General features: G+C 43.2%; 1 protein-coding gene and 1 long non-coding RNA gene across 8 annotated transcripts in view; one reads left to right on the top strand and one right to left on the bottom strand.

Annotated features, from left to right (window-relative positions):
- SMOC1 (SPARC related modular calcium binding 1) overlaps positions 1–18,776 on the top strand; it is a 158,696-nt gene that overhangs the window by 130,851 nt on the left and 9,069 nt on the right. For all 7 annotated transcript variants that reach the window (XM_080396519.1, XM_080396517.1, XM_080396520.1 and 4 more), the window contains 2 exons: positions 279–359; positions 18,207–18,399. In XM_080396519.1, the coding sequence (XP_080252645.1) occupies positions 279–359; positions 18,207–18,399 (274 nt within the window). The remainder of the gene's footprint in view (positions 1–278; positions 360–18,206; positions 18,400–18,776) is intronic.
- Positions 18,307–18,776, bottom strand: part of LOC308067548 — a 28,359-nt gene continuing 27,889 nt past the window's right edge. The window contains exon 3 of the long non-coding RNA XR_013929652.1: positions 18,307–18,430. This is a non-coding gene — a long non-coding RNA (uncharacterized lncRNA). The remainder of the gene's footprint in view (positions 18,431–18,776) is intronic.

An 18,776-nucleotide genomic window follows, 5' to 3' on the forward strand; every position in this document is an offset into this window, starting at 1 on the left:
CTAAAAAAGCGTAGATTTAGTTTAAAAGTAAGGAAGAAATTCTTTACTGCAAGGGTGGCCAGACACTGGGACAGGCTGCCCAGAGAAGCTGTGGATGCCCCATCCCTGGCAGTGTTCAAGGCCAGGCTGGATGGGGCTTTGAGCAACCTGGTCTAGTGGAAGGTGCTCCTGCTCATGGCAGGGGGGTTGGAACCCAACCCGTTCTGTGACTGTGTGAGTAACAACCGTATATATTCACTAGTTGCTGTAGTTTAAAGCAGTTATTTTTTCTCTTTCAGAAATCACAGCACCCACCCTTTGGATTAAGCACTTGGTCATCAAAGATTCCAAACTGAACAGCTCCAGTATAAGGAATTCAGGTAATGTTCCATCTAAGAAACCAAAAAGGTTTCTTTTAACTGGGCTGCAGTCCCTCACTGTCTGTTCTTGTTTCATTCTTTATTTGTTGTACCTATCCTGCTGCTTTTCAGTGTTGATGGACTTGAAGTGCAGGCTATAAAATAATTTCAGATAACATTCTTTTTTGTGTCCAAAAGGCCACAGTCGATGTGTGATGAGGGATGTTGCTGTTTTCCCAAACCATAACTGCACAACCTCTAATTTCTTCATCTGTTAATTCATCCCTGCCAGCTACCATCTTTATTCTGTTTGCTGTTCAGCAGTCTTTCACAGATGTACAAACTGATGCATTTGGCTCTGAGATCTGGGCTGTAGGTTTGGTCTAAGTAGTTGAGAAAATACAGAAAAGGGCTTCTTTTCTAGCAACTTCAAGATCCTGTTCTGCAGGGGATATTTTTGATAGACAAATGATTGGTTTATATTACAACTGAAAGTTGGTTACTTATGTCTGGGCCTAAGTAAACATTGAGATTGTTTTTGTGGATAGTAGAGTGGATGAGGGAAGACACCAGAGTAAAAAAACAGCAAGGAAAAGATCATAAACATGAGTGGGAAAAGGAGGAGCAGGAAGATCTGAAGTTAGGTTGTAGAACTTGAGATTGGAGATGAGGGTGAAACTGCATGTAGTCACTGAAATCACAAGAAACTGGAAGAATCTGAAGAGGAAAGTTGGGAATTTTCAGTAAGAATAGTTTCTGTCAGATCTATTTGAACTGAAGTGGGAGAAGGGAATGAAGTAAAGGGAATATCAAAAGAGGAAAATTGCCTTAAGAACCCTTAAGAAGGTTTTCTTTAAGGTTTAAATAGGAACTGCTACGCTGCTACTATTACATGTGTTTTATGAAACTATATATGCCTAGAAAAGCTGTTGGGTATAACTCCAGTCCCCAAAACAGATGAACTGTGATAGCTTGAAGTACCTCATCACCTGGTATTTCTGGATTAGCCAGGGAGCATTCATGGCACTCAGCAGTTCCCTTAACCTTCCTGTGCCACTTACCAACTACAGGGTGAAATCAATGCTAGATTAGGTGAGATTGCCTTACTGCAGAGTGGAGAAGAACTTAGCAGGAGGACATGCCCAGATCCCAGTTTTAGCAACAGTCTCCTGTGCTTCAGCTCCTGACTGTTTTTGTGGCAGGGTGATCTGTGTAGGAACTGCCAGTGGGAATCATCCGGAAGCTTCAGATAATGTAGGAGGGTATCAGCATTCTTTAAGGGTGTCTTTCATGGGAGGGCAAATGCAGCTTGTGTTTTGTGAACTGCTGGAACAACCAGCAGCTCACAGTGCAGTTGAAGGTGACAGTTCAATATTAAAATCCTCTGCAATGGGCCCTACCTATCTTGGAGACCAATAATGCAGCAAATCTGGTAGCTGCAATGGAAATAAGAGTCCTAGACCTAGGTTCTGGGAGGCTACAAAGGGACTTGGGAGCAGGAGGATCTTGTACTTGAGAGCCTGTCTCCCACCCTTTCTTAGCCTAACAGAGCCGAAGTAGGCTTTCATGTTGTAAAGGCTATCGGTTCGTTCAGTTGTTTAGTCAGGAAGCTGCCTGATGTAAACCAGAGTGTTGTTCATGGAATAACTCCTTTTGTGAATTTACTTTTGTAAAAACCCTTTTTTTTCCCCCCAGTTGGTTCTGATATAATTTCTGTTGTTCAAACAAGATTATTGTGGGTGCATGCTACAAATAGAAAATAAAAGATCTGGAAAATTCAAGACTTCTGTAGGAGGTGGTTTCTATAGCAAGCTAAAAGGAGATGTGTGGTTCATCTGGCTCAGCTTTACTGATTGCCCTGACAGACCCTCGTTTGCTGTAGGATCTCATTAAGTGACTGGGTTGCCAATTTTTAGGCCCAGATTTCCTCATTAGGCGTTATAAATATACAGCCATTTCTGTTTCTTACACTGAATTATTGATACCAAGAAATGCTGCCTCTTCAAAACAGGGGTATGGTTTAGCTGATATTAGGTGAGGGCTACTTTAGTCTGTTTCTTTCAACCAGTGAAGCCTAGTCCCCTGGTTTGGTACCTTTCATCCCTTGTCATACATGTTAAAAGGCAATGTAGGGCAGGTGGGATTGAACAACAGAGCTGGAGAGTATAAGTATCAGTTAAAATCAGATTCTCCAAATGTCCAAAACTCTGCCTTGGCTGAAGATTATGAAATAGCTGTCATGAGATAGGCATGCAGAATTAGGGGATTTTTTAATTGCTTTTGGCCCTTGTCACCCTAAAATATTAATGCTCAGCACATTTGTGATTTTTCATTTATTTCTAAAGGGTTAAGGTAAGTTTTACTAGTGCAAGATTGGATTTTTCATTTTGGTGTTTGCCTAGTTACGTTTTCTCTCTGAGCTTGCACTTACTGTCTTGAAACAGATACAGCCTGGTATCCTCTTGCAGCAATTTAATGGGATCACTGAAATCAGAGGTGAGAACAGATCTAGTAGGTCATCTAATCTATGGCCCTAGGGCTAGTGAATGTGTGAAGAGCAGCATTTTTCTAGTGTAGCATAAATGCCTTAGGCAATAAAGATTTCGTTTCTTCCCACAGGAACCTGCTCTGCTGTCTGAACTCAGTCTTAGGATTTTACTTTTTGTGATACTCAGCCTAACTCTTATTTCTGTTCTTTTTCATTGGTCTTGAGTTCTTGAAAGCCTGCCCTACTCCTTGGGGTACTGAAACACTTAACCCTGATAACTCTTCTCCCTGTGGTGGTTATGTAGCCCTGTCCTTGGCAGTGAAGTCCAGTAGATACTATTGTCCGAGGGCATGTGCTGCTCTCTAATCAGCACTGACGTTGGACACCTTGGACAGCTAGCACCATTGCTATATCAACCGTGAGGAGAATTTAAGAATCGCTATATGGAGACATATTTGCTGTCATTGTCTCTGGTCAATACTAGACTTCAGAGTGAACCAACCACCAGGTAGCTGAGCATTGCAGAGCTGGTGAACACCCTGTGTTGCAGCCTGTATCTAATAAGGCTGCATGTGAAATCTGAGTGTTCCACCTTCCATTTAGGGCTGACAAACAGGAGAGGTCCTCCTGAAACTGTCCTCTCTTTTGGAGCATTTACATTTTGCTTGGCATATGTAAATACTAATAAAGCTAAGGATCAGAGAAAGCAGAGTGACTCTAGCCTGGTGATTAGAGCACTTGACCCAGGCATTTTGCCAGTGAATTTTTCTAGGCTAAGTAAAACAGCATTTCTATGAGGGTTTGCTAGCGCTGTTACCCTCGCCTGCCTTAAAGAATTAAATGATGACAAAATCTGTTTCTCAGTAGGGTGAGATGAAGGCTCAAATCTTCTTGGCCAGAGGCAGGAACCAAAGTATGAACATGCTCTAACATCTGGACTGTAGAGTAGCAGAGAAGTTACTGTTTTCTACACTTACAAACTAAGTCCTCTGCCTTTATGAATCTTAAAAGCCCAAAAGTAATTTTCTCTTTCTGGGGCAAGTGAAAGGTCTAGATCAACACAGTATTTTATTTGTTATGGCAAGATGACAAAAACATTTTTGATGTTTGTTTTGAATTGATTTTCACCTTACCCAAAGATGCACACCCACGGGTGCACACAGATGGCTACCCCAAACTGTTTAGCACTGCCCTCTGTGACGTGTCATTTATTTTTAACACACAGAGCAGGAGGTGATACAGATGAGACCTTTGCAATGGCTATTCTCTAATCAGCATGGGTGGGAACTGTCTTTTCATTCTACTTCTACTGTTTTAGCCTCCTACTTTCCTACCTTCTCCCCCCGGCCTCTTCCAGCCTGCAACAGTCCAAATGATTATTTTTTTACAGTTCTTAATCTAGAGAAACACTTGATAATGTGCTCCACTTCCAAGAAAATAGATCTGATGGCTGCCTGTTTGGGAGCACCCCATCTCCACTGAGGAATCCATGGTTGTTCCTCATTTCCAGAGCTGGGTTATCTCCAGCTCCAGTTGTGCTAGTTAGTGATTTGGTTTTAGTTAGCAAGAGATTCCAGCCTGTATCCATCTTACCCTGACAACTTTTAAGAAAACCACAGAGCGATGTAATGAGCTCATGCATGGAAAAATAAACAGCTCCAGAGAAACCAGCAGTAGCAGCCTCAAGTAAATATTCTGCAGTCACTGGGGTTTTGAACATGACGTTATTTGAAAGGAAGAATGAGTAATATATTAAGGTTAGCAGCTGAAGACAGGTTTGTGTGTGCATAGTTTAAAAAAAAAAACACAACCATTTTGTTTATTTCAAAATTTTGCTTGTTGAATGGGGGCCAACTCCATGTGACCTATACTGTTCAGCTCTGGCGCCCAAGTATCATGCCAGCATCTCATATGACAGTTTTCCAGCGATAGAGCTTTCTGCTGTCAGGAGATCTTAGGGGACAGAGTATAACTGTAAATGAGTTTTGAAAACAAGAATGGTGGTGGTCACAGTTCTTTTTGTTAATTGAAATCACTTGGGGCCCAAACTTTAGGGCTTCTCAAAGGGAGAAGGAGCTTGAAAGGTGCATGTCTGTATATACTTTTGCAAGAAGCAGAAACATCCTGTCATCCACCCCAAAGGGAGTCTGTGTACTCTTGGGTGCAGTTTGACTCCAGAGATCTGAACAGTGAGGTGGGATGTGATTATATCAGATGTACTACCAAGACATGCATTCTCTGATTTGTCTGTGTTCCTTCTTTAACTTTTTTCCCACTTGCAGAAAAAAAAAAAAAAAAAAGGCAATAAAACCCACATGACACCCCAAAATAGCTTCTCCTTTCTAGTACTTTGCCTAGGCAGTGATACCATTTTGCTGCATGCCTTTCTTAAGGATCAGGGAATAGTGATTGCTCCTAGGGGGAATGTACTCGTGACATGTTGCCTTAGCCATGTGGAGTCTTTCTAGGATCCTATACATTAACAAGGAGCGTGCTTTTAAGCCACCTACATTGAGAATCAGTGTAGTTCCTCTTGAGTCAGATTGTAAGGGCAGGGCCTGCTGCTTTGCCCTTAAAAAGGATTATGGCAGTTTTGGTGGGATACACCAAAAATAGCTAAGGCTAGACAAAAGTTTGATTTGTTATTAGGATGTTCCTTTTTAGCAGCGAGGACTAACCCCCAAGGAGCTTGAACACCTGTATTATTTTCCAGAGTGAGGAGACAGTGCACTTATTTGCATTGAATATGTAGTTTTTTGGAGTTGGAACAAATTTCTTTATGCCTTGGAGATGTGGGACGCTGCAGAGACCAGGGAGCTACAGGTACATTTAGATGAGGCTTTTGAAAAGCAAAGCACTTTTTTGAATGGGGACAGTTTCTCACCTGTCTTAATCCTGTCTTCTCAGCCTTATTCATCAGCTGTCTTGTCCTACCCTCAGCACACAGCGCTCCCTCCCTTGTTATTTAAAGATATGTGAAGCCATGGGCTTCTGCTACTTTTCTCCTGCTTTCTGTTACTACTAAACTAGTTGTGCTCGTTCCAAACTGACTGGCTGCCTCTCCATGCCAGTTGTGTTAATGTTCTGTCTAAATGTCTGTTACAGGCTGTTCTCCAAGATCTGTGGCTGGTTAGTGGTAGTCAGGACACCAAGTAGAGGAGATGGGTGGAAGCAAAAGTTGGTCTCACTTCAGCAGGAAAGCAGGTTGAGAAGGAAGGAGTGTCAGCCAGGTGCAATTGTGCTTTAGTGGCATCTAAATAAGATGTGATGGTGGCATTGGAATTGGAGAATTTTGGTGCCTGGGAATGACATCCTAATGCTGACTGCATCCTCCTTGGTGGACATTTTGATGCTTCCATCTCTTCTGGGCATAATACTTGGGAGTAGTGGTTTTTGAACTTCCCCGTAGCTGAAGCAGAAAAAAGAAGACTCAGTGATGATGTCAGGAATAACAGTTCATGGGAGGGAACCAATGAGTCAGAAAGCTTTTGCCTTTCCTACTATCCTCTATTATTCTGTTCTTCTTGGCTCTTGTCCTGCATCTTGAGTCAGTGCCTCCCAACACGGTGCTCCTCTGACCTGTCAAAACCATTGGGCTAAAATATGTCACTTTATTGTCCCATCTGCCAGAAATATTTACCTTCAGACCTTTGTATTAGTCCTCCCACCTCTTCTTTTTTGTGAGGATTTGATTTGGTTTGGTTTTGAGTTCATTTTAATTTAGGTTCTGTCTTGATATCAAATGAAGCAATCTCAGGAGAAGTGCCTGATGAGTACGATATGAAAACTTACTAATTACATTGCATTTTCACAGCAGATCTCTACATTCTTGTCTGCTAAGTTCCTGCTTCCTTGCAAGCCAAAATGTGATGTTTCACCCTTATTTTCTATCCCTTCTTTCCCTCTGGCTCTATGTGGTTCACTCACACGTTCCTCTCTTGGCTGCTGTTTAGGAGGCCTCTGTCTCTTTCTCCTCCTGAAGGTTCAGGGAAGGTACAATATATGTGATGCTCAAGTGTGATTCTCCCACAGTCTCAGTGTGTGTGACAGGTGTGGTGAAGAAGGGAGTACGTAGGGGAGAGCAGAAGCAGGGAGGATGGAAGAATCTAGGACCAGGACCCTTCCCAGACAGCCAGCAAACAAAGTAATAAATAACATGCCACTGGGGACTAGTTAATCTGCTCTATGAAAAGGTGCAAAGTATACAAGTGGGAAAAATAACATTGTATAATAATCGGCATGCAACCATAGGTGTTAAACCGTATGCAGCTAGGCAAATAAATGAAGCTCCCCCTGAGTGCTGTGTGATAAATCATTCCCAAAGAATTCAGTCACTCCCCCCTCCTTATGCCGCAAAGAAAGAAAACAAATTACTCCAGACATGGAGTCATAACTCTTACTCTACAGCTGCCAGTTAAGGTGAGTGGACAGGGGGCGGGAGGAGAGGGGCAAAGATATAAGAAGCTGGGGTAAAAGGGGAAGAAAAACAACCCTAAATTTAAAATGACTGAGGATTTGGAGGGGAAAGGAAATAAGCTCCAGCAACAGACATTACCTGGATATATAGGGACAAATGGAGAGTGGAGAGGTCAACTTGATGCAGTTTGTTTTGCTTCTTAGCAGAAGCTGGTTCATATTGGAGAGGTTGCATTGATTAGCTGAAGTAATTCCTTAGCAGCAAAGTGCTCCCTTGCTGTATGCAACAGCAGCCTTCAGCACAGGCTTGTATGTGGATCTGCACTTCAGACATCCACCTGAACGTATGCTGATGCTTGCAGATAGACTACATGTATTGACTCACCTTCTCGCCTCTCTTAAAATTTCACAAGAAAGATTATAACAGTTCTAAGGTGCCATAAATAAGGAAGGGCTGTTTCAAAGTAGTGGCTTGACCTGTGCTCCCAGATTCCCCCTGGAAAATGTTTAGACCTCAGCTTCTCCTGAAACCAAAAGCCCTGGTGGAGTTTGCAAGTGATTCTCAAGGAGACAACTGATGAAAAAAAGGGTTCAGTGGTACACAGGTCAGCGTTATCCCTAAGAGTGTTTGCTGCTCCCAGCATTGTCCAAGGACACAAGGCTGTGAGGCAGCAGAGTTACATTCTGCAGCTGCTGGAAAACCCTACTCCTTCCATGGAGGCTTGCTGCTTCTGATACCAGGCTTAGGGTGAGGAGGTTCTCTGCTTTGGTGGGTCTTAGAGATGGAGTAGATGATAAGAAGGGAAATGTGTAGGGCCCTACACGAATGTACAGTTTGTGGAGCAGCAGCATGGGACATTTGAGGAAAATGTCATAGAATCATTTAGGTTGGAAAAGACCCTTAAGATCATTGACTCCAATCATTAGCCTTACACTGCCAAGTCCACCAGTAAACTATGTCCCTAAGCATGATGTCTACACATCTTTTAAATGCCTCCAGGAATGGTGACTCAACACTTCCCTGGGCAACCTGTTCCAATGTTTGACCACCCTTTCAGTGAAGATATCTTTCCTAATATCCAGTCTAAACTTTGCCTGGTGCAACTTGAGGCTATTTCCTCTCATCCTATCACTTGTTACTTCAAAGAAGAGACTGACATTCACCTTGCTACAACCTTCTTGTGTGTCAGCTGTGTCCTCTTTACTTTCAAACTGATGTCAACAGTGTTGTGAGAGTCCTGTGTATATTTTGGAGTTGTGGGGGCACGAGTAAAAGCTACCATCCTCATGTTCCGTTTCTCTTCATGGGCATCTCATTTTTTGTATTTTGCCAGACCACTGAAATAAGAAAGTGGTCTATGGGAACCAGTGAGTACATTTTGTGGTACGGTTCAGGGGTGGCTTAACTGTGTGCTTTTCAGGCTGTTGAAATGGTTTGTAAGTAGCTGGAAAGACTTCTTGGTAGAAGGTCCCAAGGGTTGCCTCTGAATAGTCAGGAAAGAAGGCTGAACCCAGCCTCAGATCCCAACAGATGGGAGTATGTTTAAAAAAGCAAGGCAGCATTCATTCTCCTGGAACGTGTTAGGGAGGAAGATGTGTTAAACTGGCTGCTCTCACTCTGGGTGAGTGAACGGCATTTTTCTGGTTTCACCATTTCATAATGCAGGGAGGTCTGTGATCCTGCTGGTGCCATCAGTCTCCCACCTCATCTTAGGCTTATTGAACAGCCTCTGATAGCACAAAGCTATCATTCTGTCTGGAAAGGGTACCCTCAGAATGCATGGGGTGCTATAGCTGGAGGGCCTGTTGCCTATGTAAGTTCTCTGCAATTCAGAGAAATTCTACTGGGAAGAACAGTAACCTCATCTATAGTGTCACTCTGGAGTCCTTCCTTTGCCTTTCAGCCCAGATTGTGGAAGGAGGGCTACCTCCATCTCATGACACTGATGGAATAGAATGAGTTTCTCTGTCCTGTGACTGATGTCTGAATCCCATATGTTACATCGTTGAACTTCCAAAGCTTGAACATTCTGCACAGACAGCTGGCTCAAGCTAAATGTCCAAGAGTGAGTGCTAGCACTCCTGTCAGAGGCAATTCCCTCTGCCTCCTCATAAAGTGCTAAATATTACAGGAAAAAGCTGATCTGCCATAAGATTCATCACACTATAAACCTGTTCCTCTTCCTCCCTTTTACTCACTAGCAATAGCATAAAAAAAGAATGTTACTGTAGTTAGGAAGACCAGTTTGAAATACTTTTTACCTCCCTGTGACAGTTTTCAAAAGCTTTCTGTTTGGTGTCTGTAACTATACACTTACAATCCTGTAAAAATAGTGTGCTCGTATATTCCAGCCAGCAGAGGTAGGCAAGTCCTCCAACAATTGCTATGCTACTTGTTCCAAGCACATTAAAAACAGGTGTGGAAGTGAAAATAGTTTCCCAATAATTTTAAGGCTCCAGTGGAAACACCTATGGCTTCTCATTTTATTGAATAGCATTCCTCAGTGTGGAAAGAGTGCAGTGAGAAAGGAGTACAGGGAAAATGAATGAATGTGTTCAGAGACAGGTGGCTTATCTCAGAGCTAGATATGCCACGAGCTAGCAGTGCTTAGAAACTATGTGAAATGGAAAAGAGGAGTTGGAGAAGAAAAAATGCAGACTCTGTGAAAGTTCCACTCAAAATCACAAAGATAGCATCTAATGTTGAAAGCTGTTCTACTGCTGAGGAACTGTCCTGATGTGAAGAACTGATGTAAAGAGGGCTATGTTTTGGTGCCAAACTTTCTCTGCTCAGATTGTGCAAACTGTCGTTGTAATGGTACTGCACAGCTACAGCTGTCATATAGAATATGGAAGCCTTAGGAAAATCAGACCTCAAAATCTGGAAACTTAAACTAGATGAAATATCTTCAGGATTTTAGACTGTGTTTGCAAAGAGGTTGCCTTAGTCATCTAGGATCTGCTGGAGCTTCTCAGTCTGTGTGAAGCGAGTGGAAAAGACCTGAAGAGATCACATAGGGGTTTTTTCCTCCCCAACTTAACTCAGGGTCATATCCAGTTTACAGCAGCTCTGATGCGTGTAACCTGTTATAAATGCAGCGACAGGGATCCCACTGCCTCTTCCAATGAATGAACAGTTAATCACCAGGAGTTTTTTGTATCAAACCTAAATCTCCTTTCTCCAAGTAAACTGACTGCTACTTGAACTACCCATGGTGAAGAAAAAAAAAAGATGTATGACTGTCCTTTTTTTTTTGTATAACAGCTTTTATGTCTCAGAAGACTGAATGTCATCCCTAGACTAAACAAATGGAATTCTTTCAGCCTTTTCTCATAGATCAAGTTTCCTAGACCTCTGCCTGTTCCCTTTGCGCTCTCCTGCACTCTTGCCAAATGGTCCACCTCTCCGTCAAAGTGTGGTGCCTAGAGCTGGACACAGGGCTCATTTAAAGGCTCACCAGCCCTTAGTGTGTGTTTCTTGTGTGAGGCCCCTGTCACTATGTCCCACAGCTAGATTTACCTGTTTTGATTTTTTTTGTTGAATGTCATGAAGTTGCAGACTTTTCGTGGTCTAAGCAAGCTCCTGACCATTTTTTTCCAAGTCTTGCTGTCTCGCCAGTAATTTCCTCTCCGTGCACTGGATTTCTCCTTGCTGGTTGTTATGGTTTGTACTTGTAAGTTGTGATCATGCTGATTTAAAACCATTTGTCAAGATGACTTTGAATTCTTTCCTGAATTTCAGTCTGTAAATTGCATGCTATGTTCCACTAGCCAAACTGGTCATTTAATTTGGTACAAGACACAAGTCTTACGATCACTTTCAATACTGAAGATCTGTTTCACAGAGAACTTTTGAGACGTCTCCTTTTGGAGCGTGTTTTTCTTAACCTGCAGTGTTAGGCAACTATCTCATACTGTACGTAGTCTATATTTTCCTCATTTTCTTATAAAAATGACATGACTTATACTCCAATGAACCAGAATTTAATCAGAGCTCTGTTAATGCGTTGTGTACAAGCAGGGAAATATTTGCATTTTTTTCTTCAGAATGATGTACTGTAGCCATAAAAGAAGTATTGTTCTCTTTCTGCTATCCTTGTAGCTAGTCTGGCTACAGATCTAGGAGGGCTGGGACTGTGTGACTGACTCCTTGAGAGATGGGGTGGTAGAAAGAGTCCAAAAGCTGCCTGAAGGGCAGCTGAGTTAGAATTGCAGGTACAGGTAACTTTCAACTGGCGGGTTTCAAGATGCCCAGGCATGGAGCTTTATTCCTCTGTGGTTTGGAAACCCTGTGGAGCAGACTTCTTTCCTTGCTGGGTAGCACCCAATGTCTACAGGTTCTGCAAAGTGAGCACAAGTTGTCCATCAAAAAGGCCTTTGGCAAGTTCACTGTAATCCCTGGGACAGTGCTTCCTTCAGCCATTCCTCCTTATTCCAAGCTAGAGGGTAGATACTGAATAGGCTTCTTAGCACGTAACACCGGTGGGAGTACAGTGCAGCTCTATTGCTTTGAGCAGAAGGAAAATGGCAGGGGAAGGATGAGTTCCTGGATAGCTGAAGTTTAATGAGCCACTTGGAACAATGCATTTTTTAAAATTATAAGCCACCTGTTAAATCTTTGCATTGTACTTGTTCAGCACTGGAACGTGTAGTAACCTCTGCTTCCTTTGTAGCCTATGCCTTGAGAAATGAAATTGAGTGAGTACCAAGGTAAAGCAAGGACTGCTCAACTGGTACAGTGTGGGAACACCTGCAAGGTTTGTTTTTCTCTTTACCTTTACATTAGCCAGAATACCATGGAAAGACCACGGTCCCAGACACAACAGGGTGGAGCGGGTAGCAGCACTGATGACTAACAGAGGTGCGGAGAGATTTATGCTATCCCCATGAGCCGTATTTGCTCAGCTGTTATTGTGCTCCTAGTAAACACAGAAGGGGTTGTTTCTCTCATTCCACCCACATCTCTGCTCAGGGGATAGGCAGTTAGTGCCTATTCACCACATTGCTTTGCTAGTCCTGCCAGCCCTTGTGCATGTGCGTACCCAAGGCTTTTCAAATTCTTTTTCCACTCTGAGGTGGAAGGGATGCAGATTTGGGCTGCTAATAGACCTGTGCTGAACTTTCTCTGTGGAATGAGGTTGCACTTTCTGCCCACAGCTTTTGTAAGCTCCATACTGGGGTGAGACACCTGTTCTCCCAGAGTAGAGCTGAGTCCTGTTCACATTAGAGCTCCCTTGTGCAACATAAAAGCAACTCTAAACCAGTGTACATGCTATGATAAAATAACCAGTTCAAGGCTCCTCTTCTCTGCCAGAGCAGTGTAGAGACAGGGTAAATAAAAATGAGAAATCAACCCTGTTCTTGAATTAAGCTTCCTTGGGAGACAAGCAAATAGTTTCACTGAGAGGAAGACTGAGGCACAAAGACACAGCCCTCACTTTTGGGTTGGCACAGGATGTCTGTAGGAACTTGGCACTAAATGTCCATACTGTTGCCTTTCATTTGGTGCTGCATTGGTTCCTTACAGAGGGGAAAGCTGGGAGTTGAACAAAAAAAAAATTGGGAGAGGCATGCGTTTGGTTTTTTTGAAATGGTATTTTGAAGTCAGGTCCCTGTTGCAGCACTAACAATAGGGATTGGTCAAGAATTCTTCAGTAAAAGACCTTTTCCTACCCTTCTGATGAATGTTTGTTCATTAAAACGGAAGCTTTTTGTGGGAACTCCAAGGGAAAAGTTTCCCCAGTCCAGATAGAATTTCTGGTCAAAAGAAATGAGAGCAGAAAAGAGAAGAAAATCTGGCCTGTCTTGCATAGCCTGTAGCTCTGGAGTTAGGCTATTCACATAGGTTCACTGGGGCTGGCAGAAGCAGAGGGAGGTCTCTCCGGGGTGTAGAGATCTTTCCAAGGTGGTTGGTTTTGGTCACAGTCTCTCCCTTCCTTTAATAAGAAAAAAATTGGATGCAGAAGAGCAATACTAAAAAAAAACCTATCTAATGTGGTTGGATGGCAGATCTTCCTTAAGTCCCACCCTAGTCATCTACAGCATCCTTGCAGGCCTGGTGATTGATGCTTGGTCCTTCGGCTCAAGTTAGCAGTAAGAGTTGTTACATGTCAGGAGGCAGCTGGGGGAGGCTGCCTTGTCCCCAGAGCAGCACGCTGGCTGCATCTAGCTCTGCAAGCTGAGCATGAGAACGGTTAAGCACAAGCCTTTGGTTAGATGCTGCTAGATACCCTCTCTTCTCAGCTTTGTAAGGTAAACAAACACCCCATCTCTTTAATAGCCATCTAATTTATTAGACAGTTGGATGAGTACCTTACCTCATCCATCACTTTTATTTTTATTGTGCAAGCACTAGATGTATGTTTGAATGTGTGTACATAAGGGACCAGGGATGAGAGACCTTTTTATGAATCTGACCATGTATTTCTCAGAAGGCCATTACTAGGGGAAAATTGCTGCGTAAATAATGTACAACTGCAGATGTCCAAGCCTTGTTTTCCTGCAATAGCTCATGGCTTCAGAGACACTACTTCTAAAAATGTTTTAAGGAGTGGTAGAAGCAGTCAAGAGTAAGAAAGAACAAACAGCATTTTAGAGCTGAGCAGTTAAGGTAAAATGGATATTTCTGCCAGTGATTCCCTCCTTTGTGTGTGTATGCATTCCCTCTCGGTTTTTTTTGGTTTTGGTTTTTTTTTCTGTCATTGGATTTGCTGTAATCTAGATTTGCTGTCTCCCGAAGGTTTCACTCCCCAGCAACAGCAAATTAGCAAGTTTTACTCAGCTTTTTTGCTGATGGTTGTCTTAAGTCAAAACAGACATGGCAGAAAACAGGGAAATGTGACAGTGCCTTTAAGAGAGGAAAAAAGGGTGTAATAATATGGTTGGTCCTAGGAGGGCTGTTTGTGTCCCACTGACTTGGTGCCTTAAATGTTCTTCTCTCTCTAAATGTTTAATACAGGGAAAGAAGGAAAATTTTTTTCTTTATCTTTCTGTGCCTGCAACCCCCATTAACTCAAACAGGGAATATGCTTTTAAGTACCTTGCACATATAATAAATATATGCTTCTTTCTTAGATGACAGCTTAATTTCATAGCTGGCATTAAACCTTCTAGCTTGGCTATAGGATTTCACTATCCTCCATAAACCTGGCCTTGGCAACAACAGCAAAGTTTCCAGTAAGCAGTCTGACTGGAACAGGCTGACTTCAGTGTCCTGGAGCTGGGATAGCATTTGATGGTCCCTTCATTACCCATGAGACCATCTTTCAGGGTGACAGTGTATGCAGTTCATGCCAAGTCCGGTACTAGGGGAGCCGATGGTATGAATTTCCCAGCTGATTTTTCTGGCTGTTGAAATACACCCCAACTGTTAACATTCACATTTATTTTTTTAAGGGAATTAAGTGCTGTTAGAGTGTTAGCCTGGAGGGGAGAGCCTTTCTGGGGGCTAGTGCTAGTTAATATGCTCTGCTTAGTAGCCAGATGTTGCTGAAGGAACTTTCCACAAGGCAGTTGTGAGAGCCTCCCCTTAGTTTCAATGTGTTTGCTGTTCTGATCCCCTCTAGCTCAGGGAAGGTATGTATGGTGGATCCAGAAAGGGTTCAGAGAAAGAACTGGGGCAGGTGAGACTCTTCAGCATGTAGGAGAGACAAAGCAGGAGTCTGTAAAGCTGTGAGAGGCAGGGAGGGAGATGGCTAACTGTTCACTGTTTCATCCTGCAGAACAACTAGGGTCAGCAAACAAAACTAGTTGGAGCCAGGTTTAGATTAAACCAAAAGATGTGCTTTGTTCCACATGCAACACGTAGTCAAGCCACAGAAGTAGCTGCAGGATGTCGTAATCAATAAAAGTTTATGAGGGGAGACATGCAAACTGATGGAAGAGAAAAAACATTGCTACTCGCTAAATGCAGACTTCATGTTTGTGTCCACAAATTTCTGATCCGCAACTGGTTGAGACGTGAAATACATGGGGGAAAGAAGTACATGCTTCTCCTTCTTCTGTTCTCTAAGCTGCTGCTTCTGGCCACAGCTGGAGGTGACCCAGACAAGTTGGGCCTTTGGTTTGCCCCAGTATGTCTGTTTTATGTTCTTCAGGATGTAATGGGATAGATGAGACTTTCATAGTGGCTACTTCTAGATGTATGCTAGAAATGAGAAAAATCTGATCTCCCTGCTCTTTCAGTTGTACTGCTGTCGTTGCTAATGGTGGGCCACTAAATACCGGTGTCAATAGCAGATTTTGCATCGTTGCATCTGTTTGATATCAACGGAACAAAACCTGTAAGATTGGTTTCACTCAGCCATTAAACACCCTTCAAACAGGAGTGACTACCAATTAGTTCTGTATTCTGGTAGTAAATGCTGTAACTATTCAAGTCTCACAAATTTCTGTTAATATGTGCAAAGTATGTTTTGCCATTTTTTATGGCACAATACAAATGTGTAAGTATGTACGTTTATTCTGTGTAATTGCATACCTAACTGCAGATGTATGTAAAATAAGATACTAAGTCATTGAAATACGTTTATTCTTCTTCTCCTTCTTGATTTCAATAAAGTCGCATATTTTTTTGTTCTGACACACAAAAAAAAATACCACTTCATTTTTTTCAGAGTAATTTTTAGTGCTAGTTTTGCAAGACTCAAAGGACTTGAGAGATCTTGGCACTCAGGAAGCTTTGGGGGTTTAGATAGAAAAATTCCTGGAATGTAGTTGTCTTCAGCAGAAGGGTTTTTTTCTTTTGCTTATTATATACAATGATGGTAGGGAATTCTGCCCCTGTTCTTGCTTCCCCAAGCTGCACGAAGGATCCTCCTCACCTGAGGGCCAAGGTGTGAATTGCTGTCAGCAGATGGCGGTTAAGTGGGGGCCCCTCGTGATGTAAGTGGTTTGTTAAGGAGCCTGCAGGCCCCTGGCTCAATGACTTCTCTGTCCACATACAGCTTGGGAACGGTCACAGGGCCGTTTTTTTAAATGTGAAATCTGTCAGCAAAGTGAAGTCAGCTTAAATATCAGCTGAGGCTTGAGCTCCCTTTCAGTTTTTGTTGACTTTATCCCCTCCTGCTCCTTCCTGATCAAGTTTCTCCCTGCTTGAGTCAGACTTGCCGACACTTAAAAGTTTTTATTCTGTGTGTTGGCTGTGTGGGTTTGTGTGTGGCAAATTCAGGTGCCATTCATATTCCCAACCTCAACAGCAATCTGAAATGCTGAAGAGAGACAGACCATTATGGGGCTATGGGGCTCTTTAGCTGCTACAGTTCAATTAGAAACCAGTAAAAGTGCTTCTGGTACCCAAAGCATGCTGTACTTCGGCGACACTGTGCAGACCTACTGGAGTTTTTTTGTGCTGTACCTGCTGCTACCGAGCGAAGGAATTCTAGCTGTCAATCAGCACCCCTTCTGTTCCCCAAACACGGAACAAAAATTACTCTCTGTAGCAGAATTTATCACCAAAATGTAAGATGTAACTGATGGGGTACAGGCAGGCAGGCAGGCAAAATACACAGAAACAGTGAGCTGTGTTAGTTGTGTGCTGAGCCTGTCCTGAGGGCAAGATGCTGAGGTCATGCCGTGTCTGCTGGCTGACTGTGCAAACATCTGCAGGTTTGGGATGAACCTGTGGTGTCATTGCCTGTCAGTGCTAAAGCATTTTATGTATTGAAAGCTTGAGGGGATTCTTGGCCATGGCAAGGAATTTCAGATGTTGTGGCTTATTTATAAAAAGAAAAGAAAAACCACAGTAAACTGCAAAGGAAAGGAAACCTAGGCAAGGAGAGAACAACTGTTTCTGCTTCTGTTTTTTGTCACTCTCCCAAGGATAAAATTTAGGAGTTATATTGTTGTCTTTTTTTACCCTACACTTAGACATGTTTTAAGTCCTGTGCTGAGCTGCCTTGACTGCTTTCTGTCCTACATGCACAGGTTTTGGTTTTTTCTATGTAATACCTTCAGTAGTTTCCAAAATTGAAATAATTTTCCTACTCCTCAAAGGGTCAGAATGTTTGGAGACTTGTAATAGAGAACTGTTGAGCCAAATACGTCTTGTGGGTACTCTGTGCATCTCTTCCCCCTTTAATGACTGGTCCGTGTAAGAGGCAGCGAGTCAGCACCCATCTGCAGGCAGTGGTTGAAGAGGCAGTGTTAGGGCCAAAGGTGCCAGGCTGGCTGCAGAAGCCACTTCTGGGCTTCCTTCTGTTCTTTGGTGTGTGCCACCTGTGTACACTGTTCTCTGGTTGATGACATCTTGAGAAATAACCTTTTCTGTGTAATAAGCTATTAAGGGACAGGGTCCTACCTACCCTGCAGTGGGGAGCACTGTTGGGTGCCCTCTGTTTTCCAGGTGAGGACAACAGAGTGTGCTAGAGAAGTGAAGGCAGTGAGGGTAGAATGGGATATCTCATTCTGTTGCCTGCAGGTGTGTGCAAGGTGCTGTCTGCACTGGATAAGGGTGTTAAAACATAACCTTCTGCTCCTCTTGTGATCGTGTCAGAGAGATGCTATTGAGAGGGAAGAGTGCGTTGCTGTCTGGAGAAAGAGACGGTGGGACAGGGCAGGGTGTTTGCCTCCTTTGTTTAACTGGAAAATACAAGTCATAATTTAGGGTCTCTCAGTATGGGAAATAGATGATCTGGGAAATGCTTACCCCATGGCTGCAGTAATAGTGAATTATTGTTATCTGATAGTTCTGTTCCAAAACCCAGATGAATGGGAACAGTTTCTCCTGCTGCTCCTGGCTTGCTGGGCACTTGGCAGTCAATGTCTATAATCCATTGTAGGAGGAAGCTCTCAACCTGGAAGTGCCTGGGTCCCTAGGGATGTAGACGTGCTGGTGTTTGCTGAAAAGGAAACAGACACAAAGTTCTCCTCATGTGAAGGATACCCATATCCTGCTGAGCTGAGGAAGGTGATCTTGATTTGACTTTTTTTTCTCCACCATTTCCAACCTCCTTCCCATCTTCCAGAGAAAGTTCACTCCTGTGACCAGGAAAGGCAGAGCGCCCTGGAGGAGGCCAGGCAGAACCCCCGTGAAGGCATCGTCATCCCCGAGTGCGCTCCTGGAGGGCTCTACAAACCAGTGCAATGCCACCAATCGACTGGGTACTGCTGGTGTGTCCTGGTGGACACAGGACGCCCCCTGCCTGGTACTTCCACTCGGTAAGAGCTGTAGGCCTGGTGAGATACCTGCCTGGAGAAGATGAGATATAAAAAAATTCCGTTGCTGTATCAGATAAGTTCTTACTTCTAGAGCAGTCAGCTCTGTACTGCCTTCCTTTGAGCTAGCAATGCCTTATGTGATGTTCCCTATTGTATGTTACTATGCAGGTCCCTCTATGTAGGGGTTGATGCCTAGTGACTACTGCCCTTACTTTCCTCTGTGTTAAGTATTCATGCAAAATAACCTGTTTTTTCTCTGGCTTGCAGCTTTTGGGTGGCAGCAGGAACCAGGGCTTTGTTTCAGGAATACAGATCAGGGGCATAAGCAGTGAAAAGACAAGTAGCTTTGTTGCATTATCCTCTGCTTTATACTACCA

The sequence above is a fragment of the Falco punctatus genome, assembly GCF_963210335.1.
Source record: "Falco punctatus genome assembly, chromosome: 7".
Lineage (NCBI taxonomy): Eukaryota > Metazoa > Chordata > Aves > Falconiformes > Falconidae > Falco > Falco punctatus.